Here is a 17,206-nt window from a genome sequence, read left to right as displayed (position 1 = left end):
TGGGAACCAGGCTGTCTTGCCAGGCCAGCTCTCTGTGAGCAAGAGACGCCTGGGAGAAACACCCACAAAAGCATGAACAAGGGCAACCCCCCCCCCCCACTGTACCCACAGCCCACCCCAGGGCCATGTGTTAGGCCTGCCTCTCTACCTTGAGTTTGGGTGTGTGCTGTATGTGTGGGGTGGGGCTACATCACAGAAGGCTGCCTCCCTCTTCTACAGCCAGTCCGGGAGAGGCAACTTCTGCTAAGAAGCCCTTGCACACCCGGCAGACTGGACAGGCTTCCTCCTCCTTCAGAAACCCACAGAATGCTGCCTTGCACAACGTCCACCTGCCCAGCTCACCACTCCCCACAAGCCAGACACAGGCAGGCAAGGCACTGCAGAACCCTTCGCCTGTCACCGCGTCCTTACCTGTCCCGGGTCTGTGGCTGCCGGGCTTGCTTGTGTGCTGCAGGCCAGGCAGTCCAACTGCCTGGCCCTGTCCTTGAGTTCCAGGTCACCCAGGTCTTCACTGTCACTTTCAGAACCAACAGCCATGGCTGGTGACAGGGTTGTAGGGACACCATTGGGTGGCAGAGTGGCCAGGAGCGCAGGGAGAGAGAAGACAGCTAGGAAACGTGTCTTTAGGAGGAGGTAGGCTGGGTTGTCCCGGAATTGCTTCTGTACCAGTTCCAAGGAAGTTTGTAGGGCTCCAGCCTTGGGCTCAGATTGGGACCCAGCTGCCTGGCTGGCGACCAGAGAGGAAGCCTTCTGTTCCAAGTCCTTTTTATGGAAGAGGAGGCTGGATAATGTTCTCAAGCTGCACAGTGAAGGGGGCTGATAGGGGATCCTGCTCCCCAGTGGGGGCACATGAGCACCTCGGCACCCCTTCAGCCATGGCAGTGTGGCTGCCCCACTCTCCTGGGAAAGCAGACTTAGGTCCAAGGCCTTCTTTTTGGGCCCAGATGTGGGTGGTACTTCCTGGGCCTGAGGACCTTTGGGCTCTGTGTCTGCACTGGCTGGAAGCTGTCCCAGGCAAGCAGGAGTCGTGGCAGGGGAAGGTGGCTGTTTTGCCGGGGATCCGATGGTCTCAGGGGTCGTCACTGACTGGGGGAGGCCCACCACAGCTGGCTCTGGGACAGAGAGCAGCTTCTGAGTTGTAAGCACCCAGTTGACAGGAAGGCTGGCCTTGGCTGCCAGGGGCTGCCCACTTGCCTGTGGGCCAAGAACTGGTGGTAGACTGAGGGGCTGCCCGGGCAGCTGACTGGGGCTGGGGGCTGCTGGGAGGAGGGGCAGGACCTTGGGCAGGCCCTGCTTCTGGGATGTGGCAGAGGCCTGAGACTGTCCTAGAGTACTCAGAGGGCAGCCTGTGGGGACCTGCCTGGGAGCCAGGGCCAGGCTCCTAAAAGCAGCAGGGGCCACAATCTGGGACCCTTTGTGGGAGGGGTTTAGGGGAATGGTTTGCAGGGTAGGGGGCTGCTTGTCTGTGGCTGAGATCCCAGCCACCTGCCAGGAGCCAGGAGAATTGGAACTGACCATCACTGGGGCCACAGGGACAGAGAGTTCCATGCTGGATGTTGCAGGGCCTGCCACTGGGGAACCCTGGGGGGCTGGGGGCGGAGGGGGCTGGAGGATCACAGGTGAGGAGATCAGCAACTGGCTGTTGATGGCAGCGAGGGCCTGAGTGGCCTTTCTGGCACGGGACTCACGGAGCCGCTTCTCACGAAGGAGCTCAGATACAGTCTTGGGCTTTGGCCGGAAGCCATGTGGGGCTGTTACTTGGAAGGAGGTATCCTCAGTCTCGCAGGATCCCAGCTGTGGACGCCCTTTGTTGCTGTCTCTCTTTGCAGTTTGCTGACCCGGCATGCTTGGGAGGGAGCAGCCTAGAGGAAGAGACAACTAGCTTGAGGAGAACTCCTGCGCCCAGGAACACCAGCAAGCCCGTGTGCACTCTGTTCATAGAGAGGGCAACAGATGCCGGGCACAGCCCAGTCTCCATCTAACAAGCTGTGAGACATTGGCTCCTAAACCTCTAGCATCCTTAACACCAAGACTGCTGGGCTCTCCCCTCATGTGACAGGACAAGGTGCCCCAAGCCCCCAGTGGCTGCCCAAAGTTGAAAGCCTGAGCAGTTAGGCCTATTCTCAGGGCCACTGTGGCTCAAATGCATGGCATCTCCCACCAAAAGAGAGAAAGATGTGGCAGACGGTACCTGTGCTGTTCTTGGCATTGGAGGATGCCTGTGAAGAGAGAGGACAGTCAGCTTGGAGAATCTCTGCTGGATCCCATGAGTTCTTCCCACTCACCCACAACTCTGGGGGCCTTCCCACCTGCACTGAGCTCAGGGGGCCTGGGGAAGAGTAACGGCTGCTGCTGTAGGCTTTCAGTACAGTTCCACTAACGGCTACCTGGCGAGAGCTTGTCAAGTCATCAGTGGACAGTGTGGGGCTCATGGGCTATGGGCAGCAGAGTTCCATTTGGGTTCAGTCTCCCCAGGTGACAGGGCTGCAAGGTCAAGCCTTCCCCACTCTAAACTCATGAGTTTGGCTTCTAGAACAGATGGTATTAGTGACTCGCAGAGACTAGGCCTTGCAGCTGGCAAGCCTACCCACAGCCTACCCACAGTCTACTGTGCACCTGCCTCAGACTTAATCAGGCTTCCCGTGGGGATGCTCACACAGATGTCTCCCTGGAGAAGGTATGGTTAGGGCTGTTCTGAGGGAAAGCCAACTTTTCTATGGAAATGTCTGGGAATTGCCCCTCTGAGGAAGGGTTGAGACACTGAACCTAGGCCACTATGGGGCAGGGGATGGACAGTACTTTTTGGTTTTTCGAGACAGGGTTTCTCTGTGTAGTTTTGGTGCCTGTCCTGGATCTCGCTCTGTAGACCAGGCTGGCCTTGAACTCACAGAGCTCAACCTGCCTCTGCCTCCTGAGTGCTGGGATTAAAGGTGTGTGCCACCACCACCCGGCTCTCACTCCTTTTTTTGAGGCAAAGTTTCATTATGTAGCCCCAGCTGGCCTGAAACTCACTATGTAGACCGGGTTGACTTTGAACTCATAGAGATCCACCTGTTACTACCTTCTGAGTGCTGAGATTAAAGGAGTATGCCACCATACCCAGTGTGACCTTCTTGCTCTCTGTGTCTGTTACCTGCAGATGTGGTTGGGGGTTCTGGGTGTCAGGCTGGGTCTTCCTCTCTCGAACTACCTCCATGCAGCCCGCAGTATCAATCTGCAGTAGCTGAGAGACCCGAGAATGAGAACCTCCCTGCTCCACCCCACACTGGGCCAGGCCCAATGATGGTCAAGGAGATAGGAAGCAGCCCTGACCACGGCAGTTCCAGGAGTAGACCAAACTCCTAAAACCTCTGACTGCCCGGGGAGGTCACAATAGTTCACAGCCTGCAGCCTGGACTTGGGCTCCATGCACGCCTGCCTCTTCAGCAGCAGAGGACAGAGCAGTCGGTACCCCGCTGGAGGCTTACCTGAATAAGCAATGTGAACACTGGAGTGCTGGTCAGGCGGGCACGCTCTAACTGCATCCTGATGCTGTCAGCTAGAGGACAAGGGCAAAGCAAAGTGGCTCCAGTTTGACAAGTGGCTCCCAAGAGAGTCTAGGGCAGAGCAGCCTCAGTGCTCCACATTGCCTCCAAGAGCAGAAGTTAGGGCCCCCTAAGCCTCTCACCACCACCCCCAAATCCAGCTGGACCTTGTTTCACAAGGGCAGGGAGGAAGGGTGGCCCAACTGTTATTCAAACCCTTCAGGGTTAGTCACTTCTGTCCTTCGTGGATCTGCCTCTCCAAAGGACCCCATCAGGCCACTCCCCCGTGGCTCGCTTACACTGCTTGCTTCTCCCCCAGCAAGCCCTGGGTAGTACCTTGAGTCTGCACCACTGCAGGTCTCCTAGGAGCTTGTGTGCAGGACAGGTTGATGTCACCCACCCAGGGTATCACCGCCAGCAGAAGCCTGTGTTTAAGAAGCCTGCGGTGCAGAGCCTGTCTCTTGCGTCTCCACTTATTCTGGAAAGTTCCATGCCACAGCCGCCGCAGACGGGGCCCAGCCACACTGTCCCCCGGGTCAGACTCTGAGCATGAATTAGGCAGGGGTGGCTGCTTCGGTCCTTGCTTCACCGGTGTGTGGCTCTGGGTGGCTGGGCGGGTCCTGACCAACTGCAGCGTTTTCTCTAGGGGCACTCGGAGCACATGCTGTAAATTAAGAGTGGTTCTGTAAGATTGGCTGCAGCAGGAGCTGGTGCGGGTGTGACACCTCCCTGTAAGACCGCATGGCATACATCACGAACACCACTTTCTAGTTGGGAGAGTGCTCTGTGGTACGGCAAGTATGTGCTCTTCAGGCAGGGCCTGGCTTAGCGCTCTCTCTAAGAGACGCTCGCTCTGGTCCGCATGGCAGGCAGTACCCTGGCTGAGGGGCTGCACCATCCCTCCAGCAAACCTCTGGGCACAGCAGTCTATGCAGCCCCACAGGCTGCTCCAACCACGGCCAGAGCTGCATCTGGCCCACGCCCCAACTCTGAGGACAGAGGGGAGAAAGGTAGATGCCTACGGCCAGCCAGGTTGGACAGACACTGAACATGGACACCTGTGGACTCACAGCAGCTGGAGGTGGGGAACTGCCCACTCAGGTGTGCCCTGAAGCAAATGTCCCCACCACCTTTAAAGCAAATGACTTGGGGACAATGGAGGCTGCATTGTGAAGGCCACTGCTACTGCACAACTCTGAAATCATCCCTAAGCAACACATTCTAGTGAATAAGAGGACGTGGCTGTGGCTAGCTCAGAAACCAACCTGCCAAACTGTCCAGACAGAGTGCCCCCGTCAGTGACCACTAGGAGCACAGAGCGCCTACTCCTCCCCTTTCTCACATTCGAGGGTGCACTGGGGCTCACCTTGCTGGCAGGGTCCTCCATGTTTGCTAGGTGAATGTCTGGTAAGGGTAGGAACCGAGCCCTTCTTGGAAAAGTTCTGTGAGTCTCACAGGGCACCTGGCTCATCTCAGGAGTGGAGACGGTGGTAGAATCTTCCTTGTGCTGACTTTGAGTGGCATCGAGAGTGCAGGAGACAGCACGGTGTGCTGGGCAGCAGCACCCCGACCCTTCTCTCTGTGACTGGCTGGTGATCGGCCTGGTAGGGACCCACAGGTCAATGTCTGGCACGCTGTACGGTTGAGGAACCAGTGCTCTGCCATTCTCCAGAGACTCTTCCAGCTCCATATCCGAGTCTTCGCTGCTGCTGCTGCTGCTGCTGCTGCTGCTGCTGCTGCTGCTGCCACCACCATAGCCCTCACTGCTGCTGTCACTGCTGCTGCTAGAGCTCCACTGGCGACTATGACGGGGCCTCCGCAGCCTCCTCTTCTGGAGACGCTGCTTCTTCTGAGGGGAGGAAAGGGCTGCTTCAGGTCTCAGCTACCCAGGCGTACTGGTGACAGGCAAGCAGGCTAGCCTTCCAGAGGTCCCAGGCATGGACACCTCCAGGGGCAGAGCACACTGCTGCTGAGGTATGGTCTCCCTCTGCCCTTGGCCTCCCGAAAAGGACATGTAAGGGCCAGAACCTGTTCGCTCCCCTTCACACCACTACTATATCTCGTCTTGCCCAAGCACTCCCACGGGTTAGGGGCCTTCCACCTGAGCTTGGGCAAAGCATATCCACAGAAGGCAAACCAATGTCTCACCCTGGCCAGTACTTTCCACTTGCTCAGACACTGGGAGCCTGACCGATGGGGTAGTTCAGAAGCTATTCTTGCCCAGTGACCTGCAAAAAAAAAAAGAAACCGGACTCCAGCCTCTAAGTCATCAGGATGCTCTTCCCTCATGTGCTTGGCCGGAGGCAGTAATCACCAAGGCCAGAGCACCTGTGTTTGGCAGCATCTGTATCTCAGGGCTGACCTCTCCCCTTGAGGAAGTTCTGGCACACACAGGTAGGGAGGGGAAGTCACTCGGGCCCTGGTGCATCTGCTGTACTAAGCTCTTAAAGAGACAATGTCAATGCTTTGTTCCTCCTGCTGCAGAAGGACACCTGTAGGTTGGACTTATGGGGAAGTGGGACAACAAGTGACAAAATCCTTTGTATTTGGCATGTCCTAGAACCATAGTTAGCTTTTTTTCTGAGGCGGTATCACTAGTTATTAGCAAGATTTAGCTATAACACTCACTCCTGCCCTGCAGTAAAAACTTGGGAAATACTGCAAACGTCAGTCACAAAAGATCTGACTGAACATCTCAGAGGTTCCTCTGCACAGGACACCAAGGCAGCCAATGAAGCCCAGGAAGCAGGACCAGAAGCCGCCCAAAGGGTAGCACAGCTGTGACAATGTTAGGTGATACACTACAGGTGTATGTATGTGTGCATGAACATGGAGGCCAGGGGCAAATCTTGGGTAGTGCTCCTCAATGCTCTCCACCTTGTGTTTTATAGGTATTTGTGTGTGCTGTGTGTGTGCGCCTGCACATGCCTTCTGAGTGGCAGGATTAAAGGTATGTACCACTTCGTCTGGCTTCCCAATTTCCTATAGTGAATATCCACTCATTTGTGATGGAGAGCATGGGGCTGGGCTTGGAGGCATGCCTGCCTAGCCAGAGTAAGGTCCTGGGTTCCACCCCAGCACCAGCACTAAAACAAAAGAGCATTTGGAACCGGGGAGACACACTGCCACTTGTCAAGACTGAGGATGAGGCAGAAGCTGACGTCAGGACAGCAGCCTGAGACCCGAAAAGATGCGGTCTACGGGGGGCTGGAGGGACTCCCAGTCTGCCCAGACGCAGCAGCACAGAAAGGAGAACTCACCGACACCGTACTTTTCTATTAACTGGATCAGCTGTTGTTCTTCTTTTGCGTTCCACCGTCCCTTCTTCAAGCTGAAATGTAATCTTCTGATGTAGCTGAAAATGGGGAGGAAACAGAGGGATGGTAAGACCCCACCCACCACAGCTCTTCTGCCTTCTCCAATCACTTCTTAGAATGACACCACCAGCAAAAAAATAAATTAAAATCAAGACAAGCAGGACTTCATCAAACATTAAAAAAAATTTATGTTTTAAGGCAGTGGTTTTCAACCTTCCTAATGCTGTGACCTTTTAATACAGTTCTTCATGGTGTGGTGACCCTCAACCATAAAATTATTTTTTGTTGCTCCTTCGTAACTACAATTTTGCTACTGTTATGAATTGGAATGTAAATATCTGTGTTTTCCAATGGTCTTAGGTGACCCCTGTGAAAGGATTATTTAACCCCCAAACGGGTCACGACCCACAGGTTGAAAACCACTGCTTTGAGGGCTCTGGTTAAAAAAGGAGAGACAAGCTATAGACTGGCATATCCATGCAAATCCTGCCACTGATAGGGACTTACATCTGGAACACATACAGAACCCTTGCAAGCCAGAAATACAAAGACTGCAAAAATTTAAACCAGGCAAGGCAGATGTTTCTCCAAAGAGATGTACACATGTAAGAAGCCAGCAGGCACAGGCAAAGCGGCTCCGCAGTCAGCCATGAGGGCTGCTGTGCGATGCCACCGTGAGAGACTACTTCATGAGCACATGGAAGGGTCCAGTCACAAGCAGAGACAGTGACAACAGGAGCAGACGCTGCGGTGAATGTAGAAAGCCTCAACCCTCACATGCTGCTTGTGGGAGCACAAAATAATAGAGGCACTTCACACAAAGTCTGGCAGCTCCCAGAAAGCCAAACACAAGAGTCACTGACCCAGGGACATTCCTGAAATAAGCATGTCTTGATAAACACTGGCCAAATGGTCAAAATGTTCAAGGCTCATGCACCTTTTAGCCAAATGTATGGAAACAGCATCTATCAGAATGCCCTTCCTTGCAAACACCAGGACTCCAAATTTGTGCCCCACATGTTCTTATTGACAATGACTAATGTTTTATGAACATTCTTGTCCAGTACAAGAGTTCCTGTTTGGGACACTTGAGTTTTTGCATTCCTGAAATTAGGGACTCTGAGCATCTTTCCATGGGCCTTTTGGCCACTTGTGCATCTCTGGAGACAAGTCTGTTGCCTGCTGCTTGTTTGAATGGGATTCTGTGGGGTTGCTGAGCACAGATTGTGGGTGATTTACATTAACAAGGTAAAGTGAAATACGTTTGAACAAACACTGGAAGAAACTAGGGAGAAAGGAGAGCGCCCTAGCAGTCTGATGGGACCTTCTCACGGGCAACGTGGGAGGACAGCTGCAAGAGTTGCCGCTAGCATTTGACTCCTTGTGGACAAGAGAAACATGAAAGTCCTGCTTCCAACAGTGCCAACCCCAGTCCACAAAGCTCCTGTGGATACATCGATCGCTCTTGGGCCTCGTCACCCAGCCTGCCTACAGAAGTGCGACTCAAGCAAGTCGCTCCTTCAGCCAGTGCGGGCAACTCACCGGTCTCTGCACTGGGCATCGCTCCTACCTGGCACCTCTTCCCGGATTTTAAACCAGTCCTGCGCCCCATACTTGGCAACAGCTTGAAGCAATTTCTGCAGGAGAGAAGCCAACAGACAATGTCTCCATTGGATAGCCATATCCTCCCAACTCTGAGGTCTCTCAGCTTAAGAATGGCATATGACTGTACTGTGGACAGCCAGGTAAACTTCCTGGGTACAGTTTTCTCTGAGTGCCAGACTTACAGCATCTTCCTCTGGGGCCCAGGATCCCCTTTTCAGGTTAGGGTCCAAGCTCTTGGTCCAACGGTAGATCAGTTGCATGGAGTCTCTTCCTTCCATGAAGTAGACAACTGGGGAGAGAGGAGAATGGGATTCATCCACCTTGTGCGGGCTCCTCAGGGACAGAGGGGCCTCCCAGAAGCTACGGAGGGAAGTTCCTCTGGTCACCAGGACCTTCACTCCCCTCCCGCCTCTCCCTAGTAGAGCTGTGCACTCTTCTACAAGTCTCTGCTTCCAGGCACCTAGGACCTCAGGCCACTAGGGCTTGGAGCGGCTCAAGGGACTGGAAGATGCCTTTTGGTGTGGTGGGCTTACTCTTGCGGTATGGAATATGGCTCCCAACACGCATCTCCTGGACCAGCTGGGTGAGCATGTGGTCTTCCTCTTCTGTCCACTCCTTGCGTTTCAGGGCTTTGTTGTATTGCTGAAATTTCTGCAGGCACTGGAAGGCGCTGCGGCTTGTCTTCCCAAGGCCAAACAGAAACAAATGGGCATCACTAGGCTTCACTCTGCACATGCAGAGATACCCAGAACATCCCTCCAAGAGCTTCCAGGAGACAGGTGGGCCTGAACCACAGACAGCACTCTGTACAACAGAGCTCTCCTCTTCCAGGCTCTTGTGTTGTGATAGTTTGCTAGACCATGGTAGGGACCCAGAATAAGAGCAGCTTGGATAGGGTTCTATGGCTTATAAAAGAAAACCTGGCCATAGACAACTACGTTGCTAATCCCAGCATTTGGGAGCCTGATGCAGGAGAAGTACCATGAGTTTGAGGTCAGCCTGGGCTACATTGTGAGCTCCAGGTCAGCCTGGACTAGAGTGAGACCCTATCTTAAAAACAAACAAGAAAAATCCTTGTGACAGCTAACTCAGATGTCCAAACGACACTGCCGATTCCTGGAGGGGTGGAAGCAGATGCTGTGGGATGCCTCTCAAAGCCTCTCACAGGAAGCCCTCTAGCTCTCAAGCTCTAAGGCAGGCTATTCAGAGCCTTTGATAGGCAGGGATGAGGGACACACCTCAGGAAGGAGCACCCGGCAGACAAGCCACAGCCACATGACACTGCTGCTGCACCTGCCCCACCCCCCATCCCCCCACAGAAAGGCTTTTCCAGGAGACCGAGCCAGCTCTCCAGTCATGGCACTTATGGGGCTGGATGTGGTGGGCTCAGTTACGGTTTGCATCTAGGCCTTTTCCGACAAATAAAAAGCAAAGAAATGCAGTAAGTGGTCACATTTTCACCAGACAAGAGGGAATTTAAAGTTAAGCCCATGTCCTCCCAGACCTCCAGGGTCCCCAGGTCCCGGTCCTTACCCCTAGCTCCTCTGCAATCAAATGCCACTCCAAGTGGCCATGTGTGGCAGCAATGGCTTTCAGCCGCTCCACCTCCTCTGTGCTCCATTCTTGCTTGTTGATGCTTGGGTGCTCTGAACTCTGCCAGAACTTCTGGATCTCCTCCGCATTGCGGCCTCCTTCAAACTGCACCATGAGAAGAAAGCTTTAGAGGGGCTGCTGATGCCGAGCATATCGAAGACATGGCCCCTGGCTGGGCTGTCACTGTCTGCCAGCCAGTGGCTTCTGGGGCCATTAAGCAAGTGGACTTGTTTGTGTAGCCAAAAGGCACTGAAGACTGTTCATCTCAGGAAGGGCACCTTGTCAGTTGGGGAGGGTCCCATGAAGTCCTTTGCCACTTCCTATAGGGCTAGGCTTACTTGACTGGAGAGTTTACAGGGGCACAAGGGAAGCTTTACCACCTAGTTCCCTCCCATGCTTGGCTTAGACGCACTACTGCAGCTGTGGGCCAGGTCGGCCTGACTTACATTGATGTTGGAAATCTTTTCCCAGTCGTGGTTATCCAGCCGGTTCCCCAGCAGAACTTCCTCTGGGAGCTGGCTGGAGGAAAGGACAAGGAGCTGGTATCATGCAAGGCTTGCAGCTCTTCCCTGGACCCACAAGGCCCCAGCTTACTTGATGTCCTGAATCTCCTTCTCTGCTTCCTTAATCTGCTTCTCCAGGGCCTGCTTCTCCAGCTCGCTGGAGACTCGGCTCTGCTTCTCGCGTAAGTACTCAAGCCTGCGAGGTAGATAGAGTGGAGGAGTGGTGGTGGATGAAATGGACTGCGCAAGCTGAGGCCCTGTTCTTGTCACGTCTCAAAGCTCAATGTTAGAAAACCTACACAGGAACACGCTTTCTCTCTTGCCTTGGTCCCTGACCGCAAAGGAAGCCCTGGCACCACCTCTGGGGCACCCCTACCACCAGGACAGCGCCATCCAGGGCAGGAGGTGCAGACTCTTTGCAGAGGCAGATGGTAGCTGCTTGCGTCTCAGACCCTGGACCCTCTGCCAAGTCTTGGCTTCCAGGACACAGACAGACACCCCGGCAAGCCTGGCTTAGTTCTGCAGCCACTGCTACAGCAAATAGCAAACGGAACTGGTTGGGAGGGAAGAGCTGGCTCTCTCACCATCAGTGTTGAGCACACAAGTCCAGAGGAGACCAGTACCTGGTGTCCAACTCTAAGAGACACCTCTGCCTAGTTACTCTATCCTTAACACTGTCAGCATCATGAGGCCACTTGGCCCCTTTTAGACTACACAGGCCCAGAAGGTGTGGCTCTTCAGGCACAGCTGACAGCCTGCCCCAGAGGACATCTGTTTCTAGCAGCTTTATCAAAACAACAATGCCCTTCATTGTGTACTCACATCGGGCACTGTATGATGCCCTTTGGTCATGTGATATGTACCCATCAACAAACTCATAAAGCTGCTTTTACTGACAGGCCCAGAAACCCAGAGAAGAGAATCTGAGAAACTGCCCACATCGTGTAGCTAAACATGGACGCGCCTTCTGACCTTCTTCAGAGCAGCATAAAGGACAGACATCAACCTCACAGTGCTGAAGGGCAGCAGGGGAATGAGAAGACAGAGCATGCCGTGATGAACCTCACCAGCCCCACAGCCGCCTGGCGTTCAAGTGTGGGAAGGCTATGATGACCTAGTTCCAGACTTACTTCAGCAGTTTGGGCTGAAGTAGGCGCTGCAGGCGATCACTCACTACGGACTTCCTGAGCAGGGCTTTCTCCCAGTGCTTCCCTGAGGAGGAAGAAATAGTGATGTGATGTCATGAGGCCTTGCCTGCTCCACAGACACACATGTCACACACATGTGAGTCCTCTCTACAACCCTAGCCCACCCCCTGCTTCCTGCTCCAGAAAGGCAGTGGCTACATTTCTAGATGCCAGTAGGGTGGCCAACCAGAACACCATCCAGCCCATGATTCCACCCTCTACCCAAAGCCTAGCTCAGAGTATTCTTTCAGGGCTAGGTGTTCTGAGAATAGCTACAGTTGGAAAAGGCTGTGTGTGTGGCCCAGCCTGCACCCAACACCACACTGGAAAGGCAGAGGGTCAAGTGGCCAGTCCCAGTGATCAAGGATTGAAGGAACCTGTGAGGCCATAGGAGGGACAGGCCTGACAACTACTGCATATGCCTAGGAGAGGCCAGATTGTAGGGATGCTGTGGGGATGCCCTCTGTGGTTCCCACGGTTGGTGGATGCCCACCCAAAAGCCTGTTTGGACCCTTACACTTGGTCACCAAGAGCTGTTCAAAGGCCTTGATTCCCTGGGCAGCCTTCTCTCGTGTGTCTTCATTGGCTGGAGGTCCCTGTCAGAGGATACAGCGTCAGAACATACACCACACTCACCCTCCAGGGCCCCCATGGAGACCCAGAATCTTCCCTTCAGCCTCCTTATGTGCTGTCTACATGCAGGGCCAGGCCCAAGACATTTGTAGTACAAGTTACTGCTGAGTGAAAAACTCTGGGCATGACCCGCCAGCATAAGAAGTGGCCAGAGACTCCATGACGCTGACAGGCACCTAAGTCCACCAGCAGTTTCAGATCTATACTACTGACTTGCTAAACGCTGTAATTCTATTTTAGGGAAACACACCCCAGAGGGCAATGTCAGTGGGAGCCCTTGACTTTCATCAAAGGATGAGGCATTTCTAAGGAGGGTGGAAAATATTAACCCAAAAGACCCAAGGGAACTCACAAGCACTCACAATAGGCTGTGGAGAAGACAGCCCCTGCTCCCAAGAACTCAACCAGCTGCTGAAAGAGGAGCCTTTACTACCTACCACTCCAGTGATCTTGTCCTTGAAGTATGGCTTCAGGAAGTGGCCTATGTACATGTATGAAGGCAGGCTTTTGCCATCCTTCGCCTTGGGGCATTTGGTCCCAGCCAGATCAAACAGGATCTCCTCCTGGAACAAAAGCAAGGCCAAGAGGAAGCAGTCAGGAGGTGGGTGAACAGATCCACTCTTGAGCCCTGTCCTGGGAACTTGATCCTGCGGGACAATGAGGGTCAGGAGAGCTTATATAGGCCTTGAGTAGGCTCTTACCTGCTGCTCCTGGTTCTGGGCCAGCAGCTGGCTAACCTCTGCTAGCTTCTCCTGGATCACCTCCTGGTAGACCATGTTTAGCTGCAGACAAGTCTCGGGGTCTTCAGGAAGAGCTTTGTCCTTGGGGTCCTCCTCCTCCTCATTGCTGGCCTCACTCCACCTTCCCTCTTCCTGGTTAAGAGCCAGAAATGGCAAATGAAGAGAGGGCAACCCCCTTGTTGCCACACTCAAGCCCAAACCCACAAGGGACACTGAAGTATCCCTAGTATAAGCCCACTGAATGTGGAACCAGGAGCTGACCCTACTTAGGGGAGGGAGGAGTTATACTTGGAAACAGAGCCCATCATCCTCAAGCCGGTGTGTGCATCTTTTCAAATCAACAACATGAGATGTGCTTGTGAAGCATATGCTGGGCTGGGGGTCAGTGTACCACAGCAAGCAGCTTCCATGTTTGTATTTATTGTGAAAATAAGGCATCCCAAAGTATCTGAAGCCTGAACTTCAGGGAAAGTTTGTTTTGCCCCCATCCCCAGCACCTCAAGTGTCAGATCTCAGCAAGGAAACCCCCTGAACAGCCATCATCGACAAAACCCGGGAATGCCAAATGTCCAATTGCTGTGGGATGGTCTTTTGTACATGTGAATATATGTTGCTACCACTGGTTAATAAAGAAGCTGAAGCTGGGCGGTGGTGGCGCATGCCTTTAATCCCAGCACTCGGGAGGCAGAGGCAAGCGGATCTCTGTGAGTTCGAGGCCAGCCTGGGCTACAGAGTGAGTTCCAGGACAGGCTCCAAAGCTACACAGAGAAATCCTGTCTCAAAAAACAAAAACCAAAACCAAACAAACAAACAAACAAACAAGCTGCTGTGACAGGAGACAGCCAGGCGGGAAATCCAAGAGAGAGACAGGGAGAAGGCAGGGTCAGTCAGGAGAGCCACCGTGAGCCGCTGCCTGTTCAACAAGATGTAATGGAACTCAGGTAAAGCCACGAGACATGTGGTGGTACATAGATCAATAGAAATGGGTTAATTTAAGATGAGTGAGCTAGTTAGTAATAAGCCTGGGCCATAGACCAAACAGCTTGTAATTAATATTAAGCCTGAGTGATTATTTTATAAAAAACGGCTCCTGTCCAGGCAGGACCACAAAATTTCAGTCTCTATCCAATGACTTCAGAGCTGTGTCAGTCTACTGAGCAGACACATAGTCCTTAAACACCAAGGGACTCTATTCTTGTAGACCAGGCTGGACTGGAACTCACAGAGATCCACTTGGCTCTGCCTCCCCGAGTGCTGGGATTAAAGGCGTGTGCCACCACCGCACGACTACATCTCATGTTTTTAGTGTGAGCTCAGGAAAAGCCAGCAGCGGTAGTTACCGGCCTGTCAGAGTGGTTGCTTCTGGTGATAACCTTAGTTTTGATAATGTGTGTTCAGGGGTACAGCTCAGCGGGAGGTGTGAGCCTGGGGTGGATGAGCCCCTGGATTCCATCCCTAGCACCACAAAAAGTAATACTTTAGGATGCCTTATTCTCACAATAAATGGGTATCAGCTGTAGAAAAACCAAGAGGGGTGCAAACCAAGCCCTCTTGGGCCCATTTGGAAGGGAGCAGCAGATGTAATCCAGCAGCCCAGCCTGGTAACCAACAATTACCAAGGTGGGGGCCTCAGCCGTTTCCAAGTCCTCATCAGACAGGAAATCTGTAAGAAACACAAGCAGACGAGGTTAGAGCGGGAGCATGGGTAGCGAAGCATGCTGCAGACAGGGATGAGCCCTCACGACAGGGTCCCACTGGAGGCTTATCCGCTAAGCTCAGGAAAGAAGTCCTGGGTGTCTGGGCCATGGAGAGATTACTCAGGCAGACGGGCTGACCTCAAGGCCCTCCCCTCCCACCAGGAGGCCACTGTTGCCTAGAGGGTCCCAGGCCAGATGGCAGCAGAGCAGGTATGCACATGCAGGCCTGGGAGCTCAAGACTGAGGGAATGGAAGGAACTTTCTTGCTGAGGTAAAAGCAGAGGACAGTTTGAGCAGGAAACAGAGTCTGGCCACAGAGCAGCCCACAGCCTAACAGAGCTAAAGGGTGCATACAGCTGCTCCAGCCATGCTGTGCTAGCCCAGGTCCATGTGCACACCTGCTTCAGAGTCCGAACTGAGGCTGGAGTCAGAGACCTCCAAATGGACGCTGGAGGATCCAGGATACAAAATCCTTTCGAGCTCCTGGATCTCCTGTGTTATCTTCTCTCTCTCGGCGTCGATGTCCATGGCTTCAGCCTGCCTTCACTGTATTAGGAACATGAGAAATTGAGTGTGCCTGGATCTCGTCCTTCTTCAGACACACACTTGCTGGAGATGGCAAGAGCCTGTTCAAAAGCAGGCAATGGGCTACCCAGATAGAGACCCAGGCTCGAGATCAGCATGTGGGTATCCTGGGGTTACGTTCCCACCAGCTGACACTTTTACACCCAGGAACTCCTGTTCTGGACTCAACACCTGAAAAGGACCCTGCCTTCCTAGAGGCTACCATCAACGTAGGTAAAAACACAGTCTACCTGTGTGGCCTCTGTGCCCTCGTGTCCACCCAGAGGGAGCTGGTCACCAAGCGCAGAAAGCGCAGAGCAGAAGACGTTCAGCCCTTGTGATCTAAACCATGCTCGCAGCTGCAGGTGGCCCTGCTCTACACAGTGCTGAATGGCTTTGCTTGCTCTGAGAGTTCTTTTCAGAACGGCACCCAGTGCTGCCCGACACGGAAAAAGTGTCTACCAAAGCACGAAGGAGGTTTTCTCTTGGGAACACTAAGCAAAGTCTGAGAGTGAAGGAAATTGGGAAGAGAAGGGTGAAAGACTATTCTAGATAACACAATCTCAGGTGGATGAGATGGCTTACCAGGTAAAGGTACATACAAGCCACATACACATAAGCAAATAAACAAATACAATGAATGATATGACACTGGGTGTGAAAGTTGAGCATAGAGGCGCACGCCTTTAATCCCAGCACTCAGGGGGCAAAGGCAGGTGGATCTCTGAGTTCCGGGCCAGCTTGGTCTACAGAGAGAGAGTGCCAGAACAGCCAGGGCTACACAAAGAAACATTGTCTGAAAAAAACCAACCAAACAAACAAAAAACCAGAGTGTGGTGGCACACACTTTTTATTTTTTAATTTAATTTATTTATTTTTGTTTTTTTGAGACAGGGTTTCTCTGTGTAACCCTGGCCTGCCTGTCTCTCGCGTTTTGGGATTAAAGGCGTGCATCACCATTGCTAGGCTGCATGCACTTTTAATGCTAGCATTTGGGAGGACAGGCAGATTGGATCCCTGAGTTTCAGGCCACTAGTGAAATCCTATCTCAAACAAAAATCAAACACAAGTTCACACTCAGAGTCAGAAATGAAGAGAAAAACATCCTGCTCCTAGCTTGATTTCTTACTATTGAGGTGTTCACAGCATCCTTGCCTGATTGCATCAAAACAAAGTAATCCCCTTCAACGACGTCGCTACTGAACAAGATGTCTTACTTCTAACGAACCTTGGTTAGGAGCAGCCAGGTCTGCAGACCTAGCAAGAACCACTCACTGCCACTGGGCACCCAGCCACCAACGAAAAAGGCAACGTGTGATTTGAGGCGGCAGAAATTTCACTTCCCCCCATCGCGTTGCCCTCACATGTTCAAGTCCTAGGTTGGGAGCCTCAGGCCGCCTTCACTACATCAGAGGCGCCTTTCTGCCCGTCCCATCTAAGGGCATATCCTGACTCCTGGCACGGCAGCTGAGGGCCCGTGCACCCTTCGTGGTTGGATTCGATTAGATTAGCCAGGCCTGATCCCTGGTGCTGCGGCGCATAACAGGGAAGAGCAGCGGCTCGAAGCACGGCACTGTGCAAAACTGCTGTGTCTCACGAGCTGCTGGACCTCGGCCGGGCTCGGCATGCCGGCTTTTCGCTCCGGCAAGGTCGTCGCCACGCCAGGCCTCGGTTTCCCCACGCTGCCTGCCCCGCTCCTCCCGGACACAACACCCAGTAGCTGCAGCCCGCCGGACCTCACCTGCAAGGCCGCCTTACACACGCCACAGCCTGTTCCGTCTCCCAGGCGACCACACGCACACCTGCCGGCCACGGAACTCAGGAGGCTCGTACCGGAAGTCCC

The 17,206-nt window shown here is 53.4% G+C and overlaps 1 protein-coding gene across 3 annotated transcripts in view; it reads right to left on the bottom strand.

Annotated features, from left to right (window-relative positions):
* Snapc4 (small nuclear RNA activating complex polypeptide 4) overlaps positions 1 to 17,206 on the bottom strand; it is an 18,614-nt gene extending 1,408 nt beyond the window's left edge. Inside the window, exons 1-21 of one of the 3 annotated variants that reach the window (XM_042275103.2) lie at positions 17,105 to 17,206; positions 15,198 to 15,345; positions 14,719 to 14,765; positions 13,064 to 13,234; positions 12,800 to 12,925; positions 12,247 to 12,325; positions 11,673 to 11,754; positions 10,634 to 10,738; positions 10,486 to 10,558; positions 9,980 to 10,144; positions 8,980 to 9,127; positions 8,629 to 8,735; positions 8,384 to 8,478; positions 6,785 to 6,879; positions 5,673 to 5,752; positions 4,891 to 5,373; positions 3,861 to 4,188; positions 3,468 to 3,538; positions 3,134 to 3,223; positions 2,192 to 2,219; positions 412 to 1,862 (exon numbers count right to left, since the gene is read on the bottom strand). In XM_042275103.2, coding sequence (XP_042131037.1) covers positions 412 to 1,862; positions 2,192 to 2,219; positions 3,134 to 3,223; positions 3,468 to 3,538; positions 3,861 to 4,188; positions 4,891 to 5,373; positions 5,673 to 5,752; positions 6,785 to 6,879; positions 8,384 to 8,478; positions 8,629 to 8,735; positions 8,980 to 9,127; positions 9,980 to 10,144; positions 10,486 to 10,558; positions 10,634 to 10,738; positions 11,673 to 11,754; positions 12,247 to 12,325; positions 12,800 to 12,925; positions 13,064 to 13,234; positions 14,719 to 14,765; positions 15,198 to 15,327 — 3,954 coding nt within the window. In that variant the 5' untranslated portion in view covers positions 15,328 to 15,345; positions 17,105 to 17,206. The remainder of the gene's footprint in view (positions 1 to 411; positions 1,863 to 2,191; positions 2,220 to 3,133; positions 3,224 to 3,467; positions 3,539 to 3,860; positions 4,189 to 4,890; positions 5,374 to 5,672; positions 5,753 to 6,784; positions 6,880 to 8,383; positions 8,479 to 8,628; positions 8,736 to 8,979; positions 9,128 to 9,979; positions 10,145 to 10,485; positions 10,559 to 10,633; positions 10,739 to 11,672; positions 11,755 to 12,246; positions 12,326 to 12,799; positions 12,926 to 13,063; positions 13,235 to 14,718; positions 14,766 to 15,197; positions 15,346 to 17,104) is intronic. The other 2 variants (XM_015999459.3, XM_015999458.3) reach the window with 2 other exon arrangements.

Source organism: Peromyscus maniculatus, chromosome 4 (genome assembly GCF_049852395.1).
Source record: "Peromyscus maniculatus bairdii isolate BWxNUB_F1_BW_parent chromosome 4, HU_Pman_BW_mat_3.1, whole genome shotgun sequence".
NCBI lineage: Eukaryota > Metazoa > Chordata > Mammalia > Rodentia > Cricetidae > Peromyscus > Peromyscus maniculatus.
Note: the sequence above shows the minus strand (reverse complement) of the source record. Positions and strands in the feature narration are given on the sequence as shown.